At 41.9% G+C, this 23,685-nt stretch overlaps 1 protein-coding gene across 4 annotated transcripts in view; it reads right to left on the bottom strand.

The window, feature by feature from the left end:
* NEK10 (NIMA related kinase 10) overlaps window positions 1-23,685 on the bottom strand; it is a 200,924-nt gene that overhangs the window by 164,284 nt on the left and 12,955 nt on the right. For all 4 annotated transcript variants that reach the window (XM_014579152.4, XM_089776619.1, XM_025190296.3 and 1 more), the window contains 6 exons: window positions 20,550-20,648; window positions 17,080-17,164; window positions 15,256-15,297; window positions 3,825-3,903; window positions 3,365-3,432; window positions 219-298 (listed from right to left, as the gene is read on the bottom strand). In XM_014579152.4, coding sequence (XP_014434638.2) covers window positions 219-298; window positions 3,365-3,432; window positions 3,825-3,903; window positions 15,256-15,297; window positions 17,080-17,164; window positions 20,550-20,648 — 453 coding nt within the window. The remainder of the gene's footprint in view (window positions 1-218; window positions 299-3,364; window positions 3,433-3,824; window positions 3,904-15,255; window positions 15,298-17,079; window positions 17,165-20,549; window positions 20,649-23,685) is intronic.

Genomic DNA, 23,685 nt, shown 5'->3' with positions numbered 1-23,685 from the left:
AATGATAGAATTTACAACCAGTTTTGGCCATATGCCCTGTTTTTGATGGCACTCGTAGTTGTGAGCCACTCCAGACAGCCTAACATAAGCATATGCATAAGTCTCTTCAGATAAGAGACTTCAGTTTGTGCAGAAACTCAACCCTTCTAAATGTCACCTTCGATATTTTGGCAAAAGATGCGATTAATTGCAAACAACAGCTATTAAAATGAACTTACCTTTCTGCTAAGCTAGTAAGAGCAAGAAGTGCTCCCAACAGCACATTACTGTCTCTGGCTCCTAGCAAATTTACTAATGTCTGGAAAATTAAAGATTCAATAAGATAAACCTATATAAATTATGTGTTTTTAAATTATGATCCTAAAACATGCATATCTATTGAGTAAAATTTAAATTCCATTAACATAAACGTACAAAATTAGTAAAGACACAAAATCATCACAGAACTCATTACTTGTCTTAGGTATTTAAAATAAATATATCAGAAAAGCATTTTGCTCTTTTCCATACTTGCCAAGTCTTAAGATCAGAAAAGTGTGTTTCTCTTCCACTAGTCAAAAGCATCTGAAACAACTTACATAGGGTAAAGCATCCACACTTCTCAAAGTATTAAGCATGGCATCTGATACTGTTGGAGATACTCAGAACCCTGAACTTAGCTCCAACCAAGTGAAAGTTTTTTAGTTTATGTTTAAAATAATTATGTATGTTTATAATTTTAAGGCCTCACCTGTATTCTGTTCATAACTTAAATGTTAAAGTGATTTATGGTTTTAATATTTTTACAAATGCAGTTGTGGTTTCTAAAATATAACCATTTTATTTGTAAGATTCATAGTTATTTTTTTCTTCTCTTGAACCATCAGATGTAAATAAAATTGCCTTCATTTTCCAGCAACAAACCTATACTATGAAACACTAGTTGCATTAGTACTAAGGATATTAAGAGGTGGGTTAATTGGCTAATCGTGTAGTCCAGGGGTCGGCAACCTTTCAGAAGTGGTATGCCAAGATTTAACTTATTCACTTCTACTTACAGATCTGCATGGCAGGAGGAGGAAGGGAAAGGGGCAGGCTGCAGCAGGAGACCATATTTTCTGAACCAGCTGCAGCAAGGGAGAACAGTTTAATTTAAATATTTAAACAGAGGAAGCATTTTAACTTTCTCATGTTAGTTTATCAAACTTCAGTTTACATAAAGTAAAATATTAATTTATGTCCAACACAAAAGGTTTCAATGTTTTCTTTATTTATGGCAAAAGGGGGAACCATTTTTGGGTCAGGGGCCACTGACTCTCAGAAAAATCAATTGGGGACCACACAAGTGAGAAGCAAAAAAACTCCTTCAAAACCCCTAACCCTCACTGATGTGGCCCCCAACTGAGACACCTCACTCCTCTGACTCTCCAGCCTCAGGGGGTGAGGGAAAAGGACAGGGAGGACTGAGGTTCAGGGTTTCCCATAGGCTAGATTTACTGTATTGCGGTTCCAGAGTTAGTGGATTTTATGGACCCCCTTAGGCTCTGAGGTCGGGACAAAAATGAAGGGTTCAGATTGTGAATTAGGGCAGCTAATGAGTAGGATAAGGATGGGGTGCAGGATCTGGGAGGGCAGGAGGGTACAGAAGGGGGAGAGATTGCGAGGTCTGGGTGGGAGGTAGGAGGCAGAAGCAGGCTGGGTGGAGGGTGTGTGGTCAGGTGGAGGGAGTGGGAGCAAGGGAGGGTGCAATGTGGGGCTGGGAGGGAGGGTGCAGGAGCAGAGTGGGGGTAGGTGTCTGGCCAGGCCAGGAGGAGGATGTCTGGCCAGGAGGGAGGGTGCAGGTACAAGGGAGGATGTCAGAGCAACCTTGAGGTGCGGAGTCTTGGTGGGAGGAGGAGCGTGAGTGAGGGGGTTTGTGGTATAGGGGTCTGAGCATGAGGGGGGCCACTTAACTGCCTTCACACCCCCTTAAGCAACTGCCATGGCCATGGAGGCCAGAGGCACAACTAAAGTGGCCACATGGTCCTGGGCCAGCCCTGGAGGCACTGCTGGTGCTACCACAGCCACGAGGTCCTGGGCTGATTTGTATAGACTACATGATTAGTCAATAAGGGAATGCCCTCAATTCCAGCATGTGCTGGGTCTGGGAGCTATCCCTGCTGGGGCTCTGTAGTTTAAATGTAGTAGGAGTTGGAAACACCCAGCACCATCTCCACGGTGCCCCCGGTACCACACCCTCCCACCCGCTCCTCCTTCCCTCCCCTCCCCCTGCCCCAAAGCAGCCTCTGCTTGCAACTGACCCAAGCTCACTGCAGGCAGAGGCTGCTCTGGCAGCAGCCCCTGATCATGAAGAGCTGGGACTCCCCACGGACAGGAGCTGCTGGACCCAGAGCAAGCTGGGATGGAGCAAGCCTGGCTCGTGCTGGGTCCAGGACCCAGCTCTGCTGCAGCTCTGCATTTTAAATGTAGTAAGAGCTGGGATGCCTGCACACCCAGCAAGTGGAGAAGGAAATGCAAGTAGTCAACTCGACTACCGTATAAGCCTAGACTTATCAGGTAGTTGACTAGTCGACTACTCTTTTACACGCCTAATTAGTACTGATTTCAATTGTTTCTAATGTGGGCTTCAAACCTAAAAACAGACCCACTAAGTAGCCATCCTTGCCATCATGATGAGCCTCAATGAAATCAAGAGTGTTCCACACACATCTTGTGGAAGGATATATTAATACAACAATTAAAAGCCCACAGGTTGCCTGTGCCAGCTATCTTATACTAATGGTGCTTGGGCTAAGGGTCTGTTTAATTGCAGTGGAGATGTTTGGACTCAGGCTGGGGCCCAGGGCCTATGACCCTTTGACACAGAAGTTTGTGCTGCAAACCAAGTCCAAAGGTCTACATCACAAAGTAAACAGTCCCTTAGCCTGAACGTTGTGTGCCTAAGTCAGTTGATACAGGCCAGCTGCAGCTTTTAATTGCAATACAGACAAACCCTTAAAGACCCAACTGTAGGATCAAGGCATTTGTTTATTTGAGATATTTCAAGACAATTTATATCTTAATAATATATAGTTCAACACAAACAATTTGTTATTCCATTTATAGGAACAAGCTTTACCAAAATGTTTAAAGAGCTAAATTAACTCTATGAACTGATGGCCAACACAATTTATGCATATAGCCAACACAAATATCTCAGTGGTAAAAAGAGACAATTCAGATTATTTTAGCCCAGGCTGACAAGTCAAAGAACTGATGTCATCTTGTATTACAATAATCTGGAAGATGGAGAGAGTTTGATCCCATCTTGATCAAATTCAGGAAGCATAAATCATTCACAGAGGTCGCTGATTGGATATAGCTAGCAATTTTTTAAACCACTTACTTTATGTGCTCCACTGGCTATAACCCATTCTCTTTGATTTTTAACAGCAGAGAATTTTTGAAAAATATCTGTTAAATGAAGGAAATAGCATGAATCTCAAATTAATATTTTTCATTGTATTAATAGAGTAATAAAATAACACAGGTCTAAAACATTGTCTTACAGTCTCAAATTGGGTATGTTCTTGACAAAACTAATAATTTATGTTATTCAATATTTTAATGTACAAAGAGATGTCATTTCTTCAGAAGCAAAATTACAGACATACATGAGTAAGATCTGCTATTGTGCTGTGCATCTGACTACTGTTCTTTTTTGCATGACCATGATTGCAAAATATGTAACACCACCACAGTTGCTGAACCATTTATAAATATTTTAAGCACCTCTCAGTCTGTCACATAAATGTTGCTCCTCATCCATAGTAAAGTTATAAGTGCAAGTCAGTTATAACACTCACATGTCATGTTGACCAATTTATCTACATTATGCTGCTCTTCTCCATTTCCAAGATATCCATTTCCTACTGTTTCCATATACTGAGAGACAAAATATAATATTAATATACATACATTAAAACCTCTTTTTTACACACTAATTGGGGATTGATAGGTTCATAAACAGAAAAGTTAATAAAACTGAGCATCTCCAAATTACATTAAGGTAGAGTGTATACATCACCATATGATGATATCTATCACTTTTTCTTGTCCTTCAGATTTCTGCAAAGTGTTTTCCAATGCACTGAAGGCATCAGAATGTAAAAAGATACTGACTTGTTCTTCAGCAACATAATTTTTATTATGTGATTTTTATTTTTCCATAGAGAAAAATGGTTTGATAACGGCTCACTTGTAAGATTGTTTGCAAAATGGAGGTTATACTATATACATTTAAAAGTGCTATGCAGACGCATAGCCCAAAGGTGGCGTACCAGTTTCACAATAGACTGTAAACTGCTACTTCTGAAGGACACTAGAGCAGTGGTTCCCACCAGGGACACGTGTACGCTGGCCCTGAGGCTACCAAATCAACTCATTTAGATATCTGCCTAGTTTTACAAGAGGGTACAGGAAAAAAAAACCACTAATGATTTCAGTATAAACTAACAATCCATGCAGATAATGACTTGTTTATACTGCTCTGTATATTATACTTTGAAATGTAAGTACAAGATGTATATTCCAGTTAATTTATTTTATAATTATAGGGTAAAAATGAAAAAGTAAACAATTTTTCAGTAACTGTGTGCTGTGACACGTTTTTATTTTTATTTCTGATTTTTTAAGTAAGTAGTTTTTTAACTGAGGTGAAACTTGAGGGAATGCAGAACAAATCAAACTCCTGAAAGGGGTAGAGTAGTCTGAAACGGTAGCAAGCCCCCACACTTCAGCCTTAGGAAGAGATATTATACTCTCCACAGTTATGGGAGAAACTAACTTTTTCCATTACAAGTCTGATTATAAAAGTCATTGCTAATTAACATCTACCTGAGATAACTGCCCTCTTCCTGTTTACTACTTTTTTAATGAAAGAGAGCTCAGTCAATTCTCTGGAGGTTCTGGAATAATTTTAAAAATGTTCTTGTAAATAAACAGACCAATCAGTTATGGAGTCAACTCTTAAATAACTCAGCAATAATCTAACAGGAATGAATTCACCTCTTCTCTAGAATCCCAATCTTACCCATCAGTAGAGCCCTGCATATCCTCAGATATCTGCTGATACAGATATCTGTGGACTATTTTTGTGGATAGTGGAGCAGATACCCACGCTAGGCTCTTTTCCCCACCCCACCTCCAGCCACCAGGCTGCCAGGGGCCGGGGGAGATGACAGACCCCCTGCACTGCTGGCAGGGAAGGAACACAACAAGCTAACTCTCCCTGCCAGAGGCACAGAATGACATCCCTGCCCGGCTCCCCTGCCTTTCTGACTGGTGAGCAGTAACCTGCAAGAGTGGTGTCGCCAGGTCCAACTCAGGGAGACATGCCACCCACAGACACTGCTGTTCGACGCTGCTGGCTAGTGCAGCTGGAGCATTTGTGGAGGAGAAGACTCATTTCCAGGAGAGAAGAAGGACTCCCAGCAAAGTAGTGAGCTACTCTTCTCTGAAGGGAGAGGGCCTGGGTCTTTGGAACTGGACTAAGGCTGATGCTGTGGGGGGCAGTCCCCAGGGCACCAGGCAGTTCCTGGGCAACAGGGTTCCCCCTCTGTCAAGGGGACTGAAGTGGGCAGGTCCCCAAGGCAGTTTCCCTCTATCCACGGGCAGCGGGTGAGGGCCCAACTGGGGAAGGTATCTGAAGCTCTGCCCTTCTGCCCAAAGCCACAACACTTCCCCGAGACCATGCTCCTTCACAACTCTTCCCTCCACCCTGCCCCCAGCCGAGCCACTCCCCCCCAACCCCAGATGAGGACTTGGACTGTCGCATGGCGCGGCCCCAACCTTCCCTGGCTGCCGGGAAGCCAGGCTGCAGTGTGGCACGGCCCCAGCCTTCCCCAGCTCTCAGGGAGTCAGGCTACCACACAACACAGCCCCAGCCTTCCCAGGTAGTTGGGGAGCTGGGCAGTGTAGGCAATTTTGGGAAGGCAATGCCTTCACTTGCCTACATTACCAGCTACCCATGCCTCTACCCTGCTGTGATATGATGGAAGCTGCTGCTGTCAGGTGCCACTGCTCACAAGCCCCCAGCAGCAGCACACAATGCAAGTCTGTTTTCTTCCCTCACTTCCATACCCCTCTCAAGGCCCTCACCCTGTCCCCATGCTATCCTTTCCCCAGTTGCTGATCCCCCTTATCCTCAGCCCCTGCTCTAATGCTGCCTGCATCTCCCCAAAAGATCCTTCGCACATCTGTGTTCCATCCCTTGTCCCCTCCAGATTGCTTGCTGTGTGGATGCAAGTAAAATCTGTATTGTAGATCGGACAAGTTGTGCCTGGCAGATATGAATCCACATTTTTTTATCCGCACAGGGTTCTACCCATCTCCTTAGGGTGCAAAAGGACAAAAGCGGACTGCATAGCAATGACATCAGCACTTTTTGCTCCTTAGAAGCATAGATTCATAGAACACTAGAACTGGAAGGGAACTCAAGAGATCATTGAACCCAGACCCCTGCCCTCACAGCAGGACCCAGTACTGTCTAGACCATCCATGACAGATGTCTATCTAACCTGCTCTTAAATATCTCCAGAGATGGAGATTCCACAACCTCCCTAGGCAACTTATTCTTTGCCACTCCTCTTCCCCCCAGAGCCCTGTCCCTTGGCTAGGCTGGAAGCTGGAGCCTGGCCCAGGAAAGAGCAGCCTAGGAAACCCAGGCAGATGTGGGTGATTCTTACTATGGCTTGGTTGAGGCTCTTCAGCCCCCAAAACCCCTTCCCTAGGCTATGCTGGAAAACAGAGTTGGGTCAGGGCAACACCCATTCAGGTTGCTGTGGGGATACATCGACCATCTGCATGCCCTGGGCACAGGGTGGAATAGAGGCCTAGGGCTGCTCTTGCCCCGCTACCCTAGGCACATGGAGGGGCCTGGGCTCTCCAGCCTGACTCCAGGGTTGTCAGGCACCTGGTTTTCAACCAGAACACTGGGTCGAAAAGAGACTCTGGGCAGTGCCAATCTGTACCCTTTCCCCCACACTGAACCCTCAAGCCCAGTCTGGAGCCCCCTCCTACATCCCAAACTCCTAAGCCCCCTTCCTACACCACAGTCCTCACCCCTTCCTGACCCAGCCTGGAGCCCTCCCCTGCACCCTGAACTCATTTCTGGCCCCACGCAGAGCCCACACCCCAACCCCCTACCCCAGCATGGTGAAAGTGAGTGAGGGTGGGAGACAGTGAGTGACAGAAGGAGGGAGAATGGAGTAAGCAGGGGGCATAGCCTCAGGGTATGTCTACACTAGCCCCCTTGTTCGAACTAGGGAGGCTAATGTAGGCATTGGAAGTTGCAAATGAAGCCCAGGATTTAAATATCCCAGGCTTTATTTGCATCTTCCCGTCCAGGTGCCATTTTTAAATCCCCTTAGTCCGAACTAACTGCCCGCGGCTACACGTGACAATCAAACGTTAACTCGAACTTGCCCGAGGTGTAACAGTTAATTTGAACTAAGGAATTAGTTCGAGTTAATGTTTGACTGCCACGTGTAGCTACGGACAGTTAGTTCGGACTAAGGGGATTTAAAAATGGCGCCCGGATGGGAAGATGCAAATAAAGCCCGGGATATTTAAATCCTGGGTTTCATTTGCAACTTCGAATGCCTACATTAGCCTCCCTAGTTTGAACTAGGGGGCTAGTGTAAACATACCCCAAGAGAAGGGGCAGGACTGGGAGCTGGGCCTTGGAGAAGGAGCAGAGCAAGAGAGTTTGGTTTTGTACCATTAGAAAGCTGACAACGCTATTTCTGGCTTGGGCGAGGCCTCAAGAGAAGAGGAGGGGTCAGGTGGGGCCATGGAGGAAGGAAAGCCTTTGTGTCTCCCCCTCCCCCACACACACACTAAAAATCCATCATCCCTGCTGCATAGTACAAGTTGGAGATTCACACGTTTTGGCTGATATGTACCAAGAAGAAAAGAGATAAAGCGCCTTACTATATCAGAGAGAAGACCTGCTCATGGGATGGGTAAAGGGGGCAGCTGTCCCAGGCCCCGGCAATTCTAAAGGGTTCAGGGTCCCTGACACTGCTACTAGGGTTGCCAAATGGTTTCAACAAAAATACCGGACACACTTGACATTACATCACAATCTACATTACATCTTATTTAGAAAACACCGGACATTTATAATTTCTCATTTATATTTTCTCAAATACTGGACTGTCCAGTTCAAAACCGGACACTTGGCAACCCTAACTGCTACTGCAACAGCAGCTGCAGCGAGAGCCCCAGGCCCTTTTGAATTGCTGACAGAGCTCCATGCACTGTTCTCAAAGGTGGTACTGAAAGGCCGGTGGGAGGAGGCTAGACCCCAGCCTTGCCTCTTCTGCCTAAGACCCAGACCCTTCCAGGAGTATGGAGCTGGCCTTGTTCTCTCTTCCCCCTCCTGTACCCCCACCAACCTTGCCCAGGACTAAACAATTCTGTCAGCCCTACTGACAAAGATCATTTTTGATAAATTGATAAACTTAAAAAACAAAAAACAACAAATGGTCTGGTAGCACTTTATAGACTAATAAAGCATGTAGATGGTATCATGAGCTTTTGTGGGCACAGCCCACTTCTTCAGATGACAAGAGTACCACCTTATGTAGTGTTTAACACTCTTATGTAGTGTCATCAGAAGGTCTTAAAGTATACTGACAAAAGGAAGTCATAGTCCAATTCCCGTGACAACTTTGAAAGTTTGAGCCTTAACATTTAATATTTTTCCAGTACAATTTCAAAGCATGGAAAGACCATTCACCTTTCCAATCCATACCCACCCTACAGCATACTGCCATACTGAGAACTCTGAAAGTTAAAAATAGTGAATCAGACTACAAAAAATTATGAGCTTTGTCCAAAAAATATGAGTTTTTAAATTAAGAATTATATCTTTAAGAACACCTATGTGACACAGGAGCTTAAGTCCCCTTTTCTAAGTACTTAGAAGCCAAACTCTCACTGAAAGTCAATGAGACTTAGGTTCATAAGTACCTACAGAGCTTCTGAAAATGGGACTTCAGCTCTTAAGTCATCTAGATGGTTTTGAAATGTTTATGATAAATTATGTTTTTTGGTGAGCTGATTCTTGAACTTCCTCAGGCTTCTTCCAAAGTGTATGCGACAGGTAACGTGATAGACACAGCTCATTTTTGCCAGTTCACAAATTTATCAGTAACATGATTTTGACTCCTGATGCAGGAGTAATCTTACTATCAGACTCTACCAATATCTGTGGTCACATTGTGCAAGCACATAGCAAGAGAACTACTGCCCAGAAGACGATGAAAGCAGAATATCACATTTATTATGTGGGAGTTAGCACTGGGACTCACCAAACAAATCTCATATGGGAGTCACCAAACATCCATTATACGAGACAAATTTTTAATTCCTGTTGAACTAGACAGATGTCAAACTGGTCATCTACAAGTGAAAGGCTCTGTAATGTATTAGCAATGTCCCCAAGGCATTCAGTCCCCTTAAATGCTAATGTTACAACACCCAGAATAAGAATTGCTTTCAGGAAAGATAAGTGTATTAAATTATGTTCTCATTTGAAGCAAAAATTCCTACATATTTTTCTCAGTCTCACAAATATTCATGAAGTGACTTTTAATGGGATAGCTTCCATTAACTAAACTACAGATTGTACCTCTGTAGTCTAGATTTAGATCATCTGGCAACATCTGTGATCCAGCATCCCCATGGATGCTCCCGGTCTGGAGCACTCATATGAGAAAGTTGGGCCCCCACTCAGTAACTCCTCCCCCACTCTCCCAGAGCTTTGGAGCTCCGCAAACAGCTCATTTGTGGTGCTCAAACTCAGGGATGGGGAAAGGAGGACACTTGGGAAAAGAGAAAGGGTAGCTGTGCAGCACCATGGCTCAGCGCTAGAAGTGCAGACTCGTAGCTGATGGCTGGTACTGGAAGGGCAGCCTGGCTTCCTCAGGGCTAGATGAATTCCAGCAAGGCTGTACTCTTGGCCTCTAGCTTCCGCCCAACTGCTGCCACCAACTGAGCCATGGTGGCCCAGCCACTCTGCCTCTTTCCACGAGTGCCTCCCCACCCAATCCCTGCTTGGTCAATGCCAGCCCCTCTGCTGCCACCAGCGCAGAGCCTTACAGCTGGTGGCAGCAGAGGAACTGGGATTGACCTCCCTGGTACAGGACAAGTCAGGTTACAAGGGTGCCGGACCAAGGCGTTACAACCTATACAAACACTAAAACTGTGAAAATAAAACGTTAACACATAATTCACTTTTAAACACAATGTTTGGCAACAGAAAATCTCTCCAACATTGATTCCAGGCTGGTTAAGCTAAGTTTTATAATATGACATATACATATATTTGCAAAACATACATCCAATTTAAGTCAGAAGCCAAGACAGACACGCCTTCTTCACGTCCTTAGCACAAGCTGCTTCCATTTCAGTTACAGGAGTAACTGGTGCGGGGAAAGCTTGTATTATCCTCTAAACAAAGACCAGAGAGCCTCATCACATACTTGTCTATTGGGTACACAAGTATGAGACAGCAATCAGATATTAAGCATCACATTTCCCGCTATAAGAGCAGTGCAATGACAAAATGGGTTTTTGCCCACGAAAGCTATTGTCCAAATAGCAATAAATTTGTTATCCTTTAAGGTGCCACAGGACTTCTTGTTGTTTTGGCAGATACAGACTAACTTGGTTACTTCTCTGAAACTAAAAGATTGTGTGGCTAAGTAGAAAAAATGTGGCTCTTTTATATTAAAGATCTAAGATTTATTCTCTGCTCTGCCCCACCCTCTGCTCAGAGTAAGCTGGCCTATTTCAAGCCCCTTGAAGGCACAGTTGGTGGGGTTGCTAGCAATTTGCAAACCAGTTCCATATGGATTAATTGCCACCACAGGTATTGTTGGAGAAAAGTGAATCTGACCATGGTACAGTCTGAAATAGCAGGTGTACTTTTGACACATTTGTTTCTCATTAGGCACATGATACTATTCAAGCATCCAAATAACTAAACCGTAACCTGAAACTATTCTGTTTGGCTTTCTATCAGTGGCTAGTTTGCAAACTGTATGATGACTATTTCAGATCCACTGACCGTTTTCACTTCTGATCATAGACTGGGACTTGAAATCAGGTTTCCAAAGGTAAAGAGCTAAACTATTACATCACCATTTAGCAGAGGCTGCCAGATCACATTTTTCAGACTGCCGAAATGTCCTTAATAGCTTTTAAATCATACAGCAACTATGTACAAGGATGTGAAAAACAAGAACATATAGTAGAGGAAAGAGCTTGAATTAATTAACAACCTCATTGCGAGGCTCAGCATTTCTAACATCAATAATTTACAGTGACACTCATAGTATACCAGATGTTTGAGGAACAAAGGCATATTTGCATCTAAAATAAGCACATTTGTCATAAGAGGCACTGTCAAGAGTTATGCTACCAATCATGTTGAAATGTGCAGTGCTTTTGTGGTGTGTACCAGTAACTGATAAGACTATTACCAATCATTCTCTATTTTAAGAGAATCTCTGCCTAAATTTTACACCTTTAGACTGCCACCTTAAGTAAGATGACTAATTTTCTTTCCAACAACCAGCTAACTTCACAATTTAAATGCTATAGACTATTGATGAGGCAGCACATAATAATAATTTCAGAATCTAAAATTTAGACTGGTTTCCATCTAGCTTTTATGAAAGCTATTGGGAGGAAATATATAGGGATTACAAGCATAACAATATGACCCCAAAAAAACAAATCCTAGTGTTATCAGTCATTCACAGTGTGGTGGAAGTGAATAATCATTTATTATTCTCTCTCTCAAAACAAAATTACCATAGAGTTTTTATCAGTTTGCAATCTGTGTACCCATGCTTCACACACAAAACCAATGAGCCTCTCCTAACCTCTACTAATCTCTCAGCAACAACTTAGTAGCTCAGTACTGTACAGAGATATTACACTGCTAAGATTTCATTTCTAAAAATAATTCACCTTCAGGCAGAGACCAAGCTGGAAAAATTCATCACAGAAGGTGAAAGTTTCAGAAAGCTACGAGCAAGTGAAAACAGGGACTAGAATGAAAACTATTATGTAATTTTAACTCTAAGTAGTGCAATTGCTGCCCCTATAATATACAGTATACAACCACACTATTGTCATAGCTGCCATTAGAATAATAGATGTAAAAAAATAGACATAACTTCTGACATTTGGAGATATTTGTATGTTGACATTTGAATGTGACAATGAATACTTGAGCACACTTCACTGTGAATCTTAAGAGCTGAATATTTAAAACGCTAAGGCTATGTCTATACTCGCGGCTTCTTGCGCAAGAAATATGCAAATGAGGCTAAGCATGGAATATTGCCGAGCCTCATTTGCATACCTAATGAGCCGCCATTTTGCAGAAGAGGCTCTTGCACCAGAAGGAGCTGTCTACACTGCCCTTTCTCGCACAAGAAAAACCCTCTTGCGCAATGCCATTATTCCTGAAAATAATCAGCGTAGCGGCATTGCGCAAGAGGGTTTTTCTTGCGCAAGAAGAGGCAGTGTAGACAGCTCCTTCTAGCGCAAGAGCCTCTTCTGCAAAAATGGCGGCTCATTAGGTATGCAAATGAGGCTCAGCAATATTCCACGCTTAGCCTCACTTTCATATTTCTCACGCAAGAAGCCGTGAGTGTAGACCTAGCCTAAGTGTAAAAGGAGTCTTGTGGAAAGGAGGGATTCAATATCAGCTTCAAGATCGCACATCTTGAAGATAGCACATCTTGTGGAAAGGAGGGATTCAACTTCACAATAATGGGATGCACAAGTGTACTCTTAAGAGAGCTTTACTCTTTAAAACTGAATTTGTTTCTATTTGGAGAGCCAATGTGGGCATAGAGAGTAAGGATGCGAATGATTAACCTGTGGGCTGGAGCAGCCTTAGCCTGTCATGGGCGGGGTGCTCCAGCCCAGCTGGAGCAGTCCCTGTCTGCAAGTGGACCCAGCCTGGCTGGAGCAGCCCCCAACTATGGTGAGAGGGGCCTCTCCAGCTTCCCTATGTTTGACAGGAGGGCCACTCCAGCAGCCACCCTGCCTGCCCACATTTAATCAGCTAATCTGTTATATACCAGTTAACTGATTTAACCGGGATTTTACACCCTAACAGAGAGAGCCACACATATTCACCCCATTACCTAAAGTCCAGTTATTTAAAACAATTGTAGCCGTTTTAGCAGGATTCCATCTTTACTTCTGTCAGGGCTGATCCACATTCTGGCACTCCAAGTGCAGAAGGTGGGGGCCCGCAAGAGACCTTAAAAATACCTTGCCTCTACAAGCTCTGCTTACAAAAACTCCTCAAAGCCACAAATTTACTAACTTTGGGTGGAGGTAGCTGCCACCATCAAATGATTTTTTCCTAAAAATAAGGGAGGGGACACTTGAAATCTCCGAGTTCTTTTACTAGATGGGAGCTTGAAAAACAAGAGAAGAGAAAAACAAACAGCAGTCTCTGGTAGCTGACCTCTAAGTCTGAGACATGCAGACAGACATAGAGCCGCTGTTATCTTCCAGGACAAAAGAATCAAATCACCTTAAAAAAGTAATTTTTAATACCAAAAATAAGGCATACTTGATAGCTAGTTGCTACAGAGCAACTAAGGAAAACAAATTAAAACAGAGAAAATCTCTGGGAATAATTCTGAGGTGGCGAATGGGGAAGGGGAGGCATAGATTCACACAGAGCAGTTCAAACCAAACCACAAAAATAAAGAAAAATACCCCGATCATGACTAGATCCACTTTTTTAAACTCATGATTGCTTCTGGATTCAGTCCACTTCCATGCCCCGAATTCCTTGGAGGAATGGTAGTCCTGCCTGGGTTTCAATCATTCTTTCTCTCTCAACTCCTGCTTTAACTCTCCCACACAAAGAAAATAGGCAAAGTATTTTATACAATTCAAATTTCAGCACTCTCTCCATTGGCTCTTCTGGCTCCCTGTCAACATTCTTGCTAGCTACCTGAGTTTAACCCGTAGTCACCAGGTCCTGGCCAGCACTCCTCCTATTCATCACAACTTCCCACAAAATGGACCCTGAATGAGCATGAACACTGTTAACATAGAATGCATTACAAAGGATCATCAGACTAAATCAGAAGTTATCAACTTCATTGCACGTCAATCCTCTTCTGACAACAAAACTTACTACATTGCCCTAGGAGAGAGAGGACTGAAACCCTAGCCCGCCCAGGTCCCCTGATGGAAAGGCCAAAGCCCAAGCCCCATTGCTCAGGGCAGTGTGGCCAAAGCTGAAGCCCAAAGGCTTCAACTGCAGGCAGGGGGACCTGCAATCTGAGTCCTGCCACCCAGGACTGAAGACCTCAGGCACTGGCTTCAGCCCTGGGCAATGTGGCTTGAGTTTTAGCCTCGGACACTATTAAGTCTAAGCCAGCTCTCCCAACCCTATCTTCTTTAGTATCCTAATCCATAGTTTGAGAACTACTGGACTAAATTAATCAATGCTGTATTTCAGCTTGCTAGCATCTATGTTCCAAACTGTTGCATTATCACATGTTCTATACTTTTTGTCTCCAAGAATTAAACCTGGAAAAATAAGAACTATTTTATGCAAAACAAAAAATAATGTCATGCATTTATATTATATTTATCTTGCCCTTTTTACAACTGCCCACAGACTTTTCATTTGCTATGATAAAAGTCACATCTAATAACATAGAATGCTAATCTAATGCTAATCTAATAACATAGAATGCAACGGAAGCAACGATATAAAAAAACCCTAATAGACATTAATTAAAGCATAGCAATCTGTGAAAAACAGTCATTTCAGTGTGTTTTTATTTTAAATTAATAGATTTTCTTTCACTTTTGTAACTCCTTCAGATAAGTCAGTCAGGGGCTTTATATATCCTTTCTTCAAAAACCTAGAACATATTCTCATGACTGAGCCAAACATGTGTTGACCTTTAATAGTCTTTTTCACTTCAGCAAACTAGCTACTGTCTAATCCAATTTGGTGGAAGAAAATGTCACTGGTGCACCCTACTAAATTACATGTATAGTTGCTTTGGGCATAATTGGTAACCACGTCTACTTAACCATGTGCTAATAGGATAAATTTATTTCTCTCCATGTGCCAACAGAATAAGACTTCGACAATACATTTAATGCTTGCCTTTGCAAAAACAAATTATTGAAGAAGATAAGAGATAAAGCCAAGAAAAAATATTTTACCTGAGCTAGCTTTTCAATCCCACCCAGGTTATAGAGCATTTCCTGAACAAAAATAAAGAAGAAAACTGATTAAGATTGTCATAAACTAGAAACATTGGTATGAATGGGTACTTTAATGTAAATGGTCTTTTTCTGGCAGTGCTGAGCTCTCCCAAAGCATGAGTTAATGGAATTTGTGAATGTTTGGCGCCTTCAAAAATCAAGCTGTATTCATTTAATTTTGAACATCCAAAACTTGGGACAACAATGTATGATTAAGTTATGGAATACACGAACCTGAAGTATACCGAGGCAAATAGCTCAAGTTTCTATAAGGATTAGAGATACAGAATTATAGAAATGTAGACCTGGAAGGGACTTCAAGATTCATTAAATCCAGCCCCCTGCATTGTGTGGCAGGACCAAGTAAACCTAGACTGTCCCTCACTAGTGTTTGTCCAACCTGTTTTTTAAAACCTCTAGTGATGTGTGATTCCTTAACTCTCTAGGAAGCCTATTCCAGAGCTTAACTACTCTTAGAATAAGTTTTTCCTAACAGATCACCTGAATCTCCTTGCTGCATATAAGCCCATTATTTCTTGTCCTATCTTCAGAGGCTATGAAGAGCAATTGACCACAGTCCTCTTTATATCATTTCTTAACATGTTTAAAGACTAATCAGCCTTCTTTATTCAAGACTAAACTTGCCCATTTTCTTTAAACTTTTTTAATCTATATAAATAAGCACCTATAATTATGATAGCTAGGATCATATTAATGGAACCCAGTAAAGACGTTTCAGAATACCAGATGAACACCAGTGGGAAGAGGATGGTATTTCTCCAATTTGATAGTTCTCTACAATTAGTACATTTACAGTTTGAGGGCTTTATATATTTCTCTTTAGAGTTAGCCAGTATCAGAAACAAGATTATTAGACTTGACTCTTCATCTCTTTGGTTATAGTAATTCCTGGTCTTATTTATAATTAATTACTATAGATATTGTACAGGAAATATCACAAGTTGAATAAACAGTCTGCAAAAGACACATGTATACAGCAAAATCTGTGTATCAATTGCAACAGTTTTACAGTCCCAATATTCTTACTTGGACTTTCACTACTGAAGTTTTGTTGTGTGTCAGTAGCTTACTCTTACTGTTTCCATATTACAAGCAGTCCCCGGGTTACGTACAAGATAGGGACTGTAGGTGTGTTCTTAAGTTGAATCTGTATGTAAGTCGGAACTGATCAGTTTCAACAGCGGCTGAATCTGGACGCCAGTTCTGACTTACATACAGATTCAACTTAAGAACCCCAGGCATCCCCAAGTCAGCTGCTGCTGAAACTGATCAGCAGCTGATTCCAGGAAGCCCGGGGCAGGGGCTTCCTGTAGTCAGCCACTGGTCAGTTTCAACAGCGGCTGACTTGGGGACGCCTGGGGCAGAGCAGCTGGGGTGCTGCTGGATTGGTCCAGTAGCGCCGCCGCTCCTCGGCGCTACTGGACCAACCCAGCAACACCCAAGCTGCTCTGCCCCAGGCGTCCTGATTCAGCCACTGCTGAATCTGCAGACCAGGGGAATGGGGGGGGGGGGGCAAAGCAGAGCCAAGCCTCGGAGCGCATGGGCAGCGGACACCCCTGTCCGCTGCCCACGTGTTCCGCCGCTTTTCTTCCTCTCCCTGGTCTACTGGAGACCAGGGAGAGGAACGGCCCCGTTTGTAACTGCGGATCCGACATAAGTCGGATCCGCGTAACTCGGGGACTGCCTGTATATATACACAGTACACATATAGTTTATACGTCTTCTGTTTTTCAGCAAAAAATACAATTTTGACAAACCAACCTGATAGCATGGATCCCTCATTAATAATCTCAGACAGATTAGTACTCTCAGGAAATGGATGGATGGGGCTCGATTAACCCACTCCCTATAGCAGAAACATAAAAAAAACCTATTATAAACCAGGGGCAACAACATATGCATAACAATGAACATAAAGAACAGAGTTTTTCAGTTTGGGGCATTAGTCATTATGAGATTAAGCATGAAAACCAGCACACCATCATATTTTAAAAACTATTTGTATTCAATCACTATAAATAAAATACAACCAACACGATATGAATTCCCTATGAATACATAAGATGTTATTAAATTGCACATTACTAGCTATCACTTGTTACACCTAACATACACAATATTCACCGAGGCCTTAATCCAGAAAAGCACTTTCTGATTGTTAAGCACAAGTAGTCCCCTTGATTTCAACTGAACTGACCATGTGCTTAAAATTTAACACCTAAACACAACACGTTCCAGAAATGAGTATCATTGAGGTATAACTTTTCAATATACATTACAAACAAATGGTTTTGCATAGTCTATGAAAGGCATATATTCTATGTTCCTATAAACAATCCTTAGACATCTACAGACACCCTTTTTATAGATAGATACTTATACTCCATATTTATAAGGATATCTCTAAAGGTGAGTGTATCCGTATTTATCTGGACAAGTTATTCAGAAACAGAAGTCTACATGATGTGGCAGTTCTCTTTTCTTGTTATCATTTGCTGTTGGGAAGTAAGCCAATGACTAAAAATATTTTGATAAAAATAAAGGCTGTGCTGTACTGCATGCAATTAGAACACCAGGATCAACTTATTTGGGGCAGCTTCTTTGCACGTAAGCCCTGTTAAGGATAGAGGCTCTATCCTAGGTTCTCACACTTGCCTCATCAGAAAACTGGTGTTTGCTTTCGAGGAGAAATGATGGCTTGTACAGACTGCTTTTGGAAGGCCAAATTGTGCCTTGTAAATAAAAAAATATTATATGCTGTAAAATTATTGCTATTCTCTGGCAATGGTGTGTGGAACAGAAAGGAGTATTGTTCAATATGCCTTAAGAAGTGATTCCTAAAAAAAAATCTGTTTTTCAGGAGGCCCAGATCCCTGGCAGAATCCACAAGTTTCACAAGGCAATCTGTCTTTCATGTCCCGCATCAGGGTTAGTAGTTATCCAATGCAGCCTCTGGAGGCTTTGACCTTCTGCAATGGCAGTTGTTCTAGAGAAGCTATCAACATACTGGTAGCAATGTGCTTACAAAAGGGCATGTAATCCCCTTGTGACTGCACTTGTATTACTGGTTTCACAGGGCTATTAATATATGATAGCATTATTAACCTCATCCAGGTCATTTTCAATACAAGGTACTCGTTAAAGCATCATAGAAATTATAGAAAAATTAAAAAATCAGAAACATTTAGGTCTCTCACAATGCATAAATAATGTTTGGAAGGAGATAGCATTCAGTTTCCTTGAATTATCAGCAAATAAAGTTGTATCATTACAGATCCTCTATAGCAGGACAATGACACATTGCACTGTACCCAAAAGAGAATGGGGTTAACATTTTCAAAAGTGCCTAAGAGAATTAATAGTCTAAGTCCCATTTGCAAAAGTGACATAAGCACTTAGGAACCTAAGCCCATTGAATCACAGAATACTAGGACTGGAAGGGACCTCGAGAGGTCAAGTCCAGTCCCCCGCCCTCGTGACAGGACCAAATACTGTCTAGACCATCCCTGATAGTAGGTTAGATAAATGTCTCTTAAATATCTCCAGAGATGGAGATTCCACAACCTCCCTGGGAAATTTATTCCAGTGTTTGACTACCGTGACAGTTAGGAATTTTTTCCTAATGCCCAACCTACACCTCCCTTGCTGCAGTTTAAGCCCATTGCTTCTTGTTCTATTCTCAGAGGCCAAGATAAACAAGTTTTCTCCCTCTTCCTTATGACACCCTTTTCGATACCTGAAAACTGTTATCATGTCCCCGCTCAATCTTCTCTTTTCTAAACTAAACAAACCCAGTTCTTTCAGCCTTCCTTCATTGGTCATGTTCTCTAGACATTTAATCATTCTTGTTGCTCTGCTCTGGACCCTCTCCAATTTCGCCACATCTTTCTTGAAATGCGCTGCCCAGAATTGGACACAATACTCTAACTGAGGCCTAACCAGCGCAGAGTAGAGCAGAGGAATGACTTCTCGTGTCTTGCTCACAACACACCTGTTAATGCAACAGTATTTTTTTGCAACAGCATCACACTCCTGACTCATATTCAGCTTGTGGTCCACTATAACCCCTAGATCTCTTTCTGCTGTACTCCTTTCTAGACAGTCGCTTCCCATTCTGCATGTGTGAAACTACACTACATGTCTACACCACATCTTTAATAGCACTGTATTATACCAGTACAGTGATGCAGTTATACCAGCAAAGCTGCATTTTCACTGCCATAGTTTATTCCACACTCTGCTCCAAGCAAAATAAGACATACTGGCAAAATTGTAGTTTTGCCTGTATGACTAAGCCGGCACTACGGTTTTCATCCAACACAGCTATGTTCCTCAGGACTGACTCCTGAAAGAGTTAAGCCAGGCCAGAAGTCTGTAAGACTTAGGTTTCTCTGTGCATAAAACAATGTTGAAAATGAAAAGCAGTGCCAGACTTACAAAGGTATGTATGTGTCTAAAGACACAGATCAGCATCTAGTGGAATTTACAAAAGCATATAAACAAGTTAGGTACCTGACTGCCATTGCTTTTCATGAATTTCAATGGGAAATGTGTGACTAACTTGGTCTGTTTTTTTGGAAATTCCCCTAGGCATCTAACTGGATCTTTAGATATCTAAATACCTTTGTAAATCTGGTCTTGGCTGGTTTTTTTGAAAATTTTACCTGGGATTTAAATAGAAAATTTTGTTTATATATAACATTTACTTTTCTTTAAGAAATTGCAGTGCTTATATTTTCTTGAATGTCTTGCACTTATTTCTGTAAAGATGTGCGAAAGTAGACCCCAGATCTGTGGAGCCTAGGATGGCTGACATTCCCATATTGCTACTGGGGGTGCAGGGAGAGCAGGGCACGTATAGAGCTACATCCACGGTGCACAATAATAGCTAGGTATTCTAGGAAGTACTGCCCCAAGGCTAGGGTGACAGCACCCTGCAGCTTTTCAATTGGCCAAATGCACTATTTAACCCTGAATATGGGAAGTAGAGAAGTATTGTTATAATCTGCCCAGATTTAGATTGGGAGACCCAGGTTTTGCCCTTTGCCCAGGTTATTATATATATGTAAAAGATCCCCCAGTCCTGTATTGTGAAACCAACAGTTTCGATACCACAGGGACTGTTGACGAAATGTACAAGCCATGCCTTAACTCATTCTTGGATCCTGGCCTAATTCAAGCAAATGAGCAGTCTTCTCTTTTCCAGATATGCATGTATTACATGTTCTTACCTGCAAATAAGTCTGTTCTTAACCAAAGCTGTAAAGATTTCTTGAAATAATTTGTGTTGAGCATGCTTGCTAAAATTTCTCTCATTCCTGTAGTTCACACTGAAGGGGAAAAAAGAAAAGTGCAGAATCATTAATTACTGTAAGCTTAGGCTACTGAAAGTTAATGAGAAATAAACAGACTGTATAAGCACACAGTTAATTGCTGAGATTATAATAGTGTATGGTAACAAATTATTTGACTAACATTACAACTTTTATTTAAATTGGCATTTAACAGCTCGTAACAGCTTATGCAGGAGCAAGTGGGAGCAGCCATTCAGTAACTGTCTTCATACACTGTCACTATAGGTACTGTGACTCCTGCTCTGCCCCTCTTTTTTACTCACTGAGTGATATCATTTTTGGATGAATTCACAATATTAAAATTACAAATACTCATAAAATAAAAGAAAATTACTTTTGAAAGAAATGCCAACTGCAAAAGTATGCAGTCAAAGCTAAACATGAATTCTGAACTGCTGACTTAATGCATGATCTTAAGATGCATGGTCCCAATCTTACTCCAGTGTCCACCATGTCCACCACCACTTTTTGTTGTATATGCAGAACCTATGTTGTAAGCTTTTCAGGTCAGCAATAGTGCATTCTGTCAGGAAAGCAGGATGCACACCTGAAGTGTTATATAAATAACAATGACAAACTTAAGTGGCATGGAGCCATTTTGGACCAGTGAGAGGGCCCAGACAAACAGGAAGGAAAAGTTTTGAAGATAATAATTGATAATAATTAAATAGAGGTGCTAAATTAACCTAAATGTTTAGAAAAATGTAGCACTTTTAAAGAAGAATTAGTCTGATATAACAGGGGGTTCTGAAGGTTAAAAAAGCCATATGCCATCTTTCTGGTGTTTGCTAATGATGTTAGATGCAGCGATGTTTTAATATTTTATTATGATGTTTTAAAAATTAACCCAAATGAAAACAATGTGAACTCAGTTATCCAGCTCTCATTTAGCAAAGAGGTCAGTCATCTCCCCTGGGATTTGAATGAAGATTCTAAATGCTGAAAGAGTGGTTCTTCTGTCCTCCAAATCTTAGGAGCTGCACAGGTTTTCTAACATTTGAAGAAGCCCTTTGAGGAATGTGCTCAGGATCTCCTGACTATCCAACCTCCTGTTGATTCTGGTGTGTGTGCTGATTCTCTCTCAAAGCCAAGACATTTGTACAAAGTACAATCCGAATGATATAACAAAGCAATTAAATGTGTTACATTCAACTTTTCAGCTAGCATCACTGACAAACCTTAATCACATGTATTTAAATAATGAGTGCTCCCAAGAACACACAAAAACAGAAGAACACAATAGATTTTACGTTAGGCATCTTATGATTCATTTCTGTGTTTATAACAACTCAAATAAAAAATCCTTAAGGAACAGCAATATGAGCTGCCTGACTGCCCTTGGGAAACCTTTAATCTGATTATTTGTTGCATTATTCAAACCACATATAGTAAAACCTGTGTTATCCAGCATGCTCGGGGATTAGGGCGTTCTGGTTATCTAAAAATTCCAGGTCCCATCAGCCTAGGAAAAACCAATGGACAATAATAGTAAAACTCAAATTTTGGATATCTACCAATGTAAACTATATTGTAATCAACATAAACAAAATGCTAAGGATGTATGGGGCAATAGAACAAGTAAAATTTAGTCTTATTTTATTAAAAAGAAACAGTACTGCAATTATTATAAGGCACAGAAACAAGTTAAAACTAAAAATTTAGTCATTCTCTGGATCCAAATCACTGGTACATGTAGATGTAGAAGGTGTAGCTGAAGAAGGTACAGAAGATCTCTGCAGCAACTTCCTGATTTCAGCCTTGATTACAGGCCTGCTGTCTCTTGTGCATAAAGTTCTTTTGAAAATTATACAGCTGCATTACTTCTTGAGATAAAAAAGAAGAATGCTGCTCAGCAAATTTGATTAAAGTTGAAAGATCTGAACTTGCATCAGCCCTGGAAGTTTTATCTTCAGGTTATTCTTCTTCAGAATCATCTTCAAGTGGCAAAGACTTTTCTGGGTTGAAAACTTTTCCTATGATTTCAGGCTGTAGATCACTTCTGCATTGTTGTCCATGTTAACCCATTCTTCGATTTCATCTTCTTTGAGATTCTTGAGTGGGTTTTTGAAGCCTTCAAAATGTTCTTCTTCCTCAAACAACCCTTCTGTGAATATAGCCGCCAGGAAGCAGGGTTGGGGGCAACGGGGCTGTCTGGAGGAGATGGGGAGGCGGGGGCCGGCCGGCGGAAGCAGGGCTGGACGGGGGGCTGGGATGGGGGGCTGGGACGGGAGGAGAGGGGACTGGCTGGAGGAGATCGGGAAGAGGAGGACGGGAGAACCAGCCTCTAGAAGCAGGGCTGGACGAGGGCAGCAGGGCTGGCTAGGGGAGATCGGGAGGAGAAGCTGGGAAGAATCGGCCGGCTGGGAGAGGGTGGGGGGAGCGGGGCTGGTCGGGGGAATCGTCGGGGGGAGCGGGGTGAAACAACCAGGTGAAACATGTACATGTATTCATTTTTAATTTTTTTTATATGCATTTATATTTTTGGGCTGCAAATAACAGTACTGAAAAAAATGGATTCCAACTAAAGTAAAAAGTTTGGGAAACCCTGGTCTAGCCAGCTTTCTATCCATCTTACAGTCCATTTATCCAATCCATATTCCCTTAACTTGCTGGCAAGAATATTGTGGGTGACCATTTCACTAGCTTTGCTAAAGCTGGCACTGGGGGCTTTGGGAGGACCAGAAACAACTTATCTGAATATTCATCATTTGTTTAATGAATATGCAAATGAATGTTACCAGTCCTTCAAAAGCTTGTGAATGGATTTACTGGTCCCTGTGTCAAAAAGTTTGGGAACCCCTGGTCCAGAAGTAGGATGACTTTACTGTCGACTAGCTTGTTTAATTTTCTTAAATTCTCTTTTACTGCAGGCACAAAAATGTGAATATCACAATCCATCCATGCATTATATTGTTCTTTGCATTTAACAGGCAAATGAATAACTCCTTTAAGGGCTCCAGTTTTAACATTTTCCAATAACTAAAAATGTGATTATATTATTCCCAGAGGCATT

Source organism: Pelodiscus sinensis, chromosome 2 (assembly GCF_052426305.1).
Source record: "Pelodiscus sinensis isolate ZL-2025 chromosome 2, ASM5242630v1, whole genome shotgun sequence".
NCBI lineage: Eukaryota > Metazoa > Chordata > Testudines > Trionychidae > Pelodiscus > Pelodiscus sinensis.
Note: the sequence above shows the minus strand (reverse complement) of the source record. Positions and strands in the feature narration are given on the sequence as shown.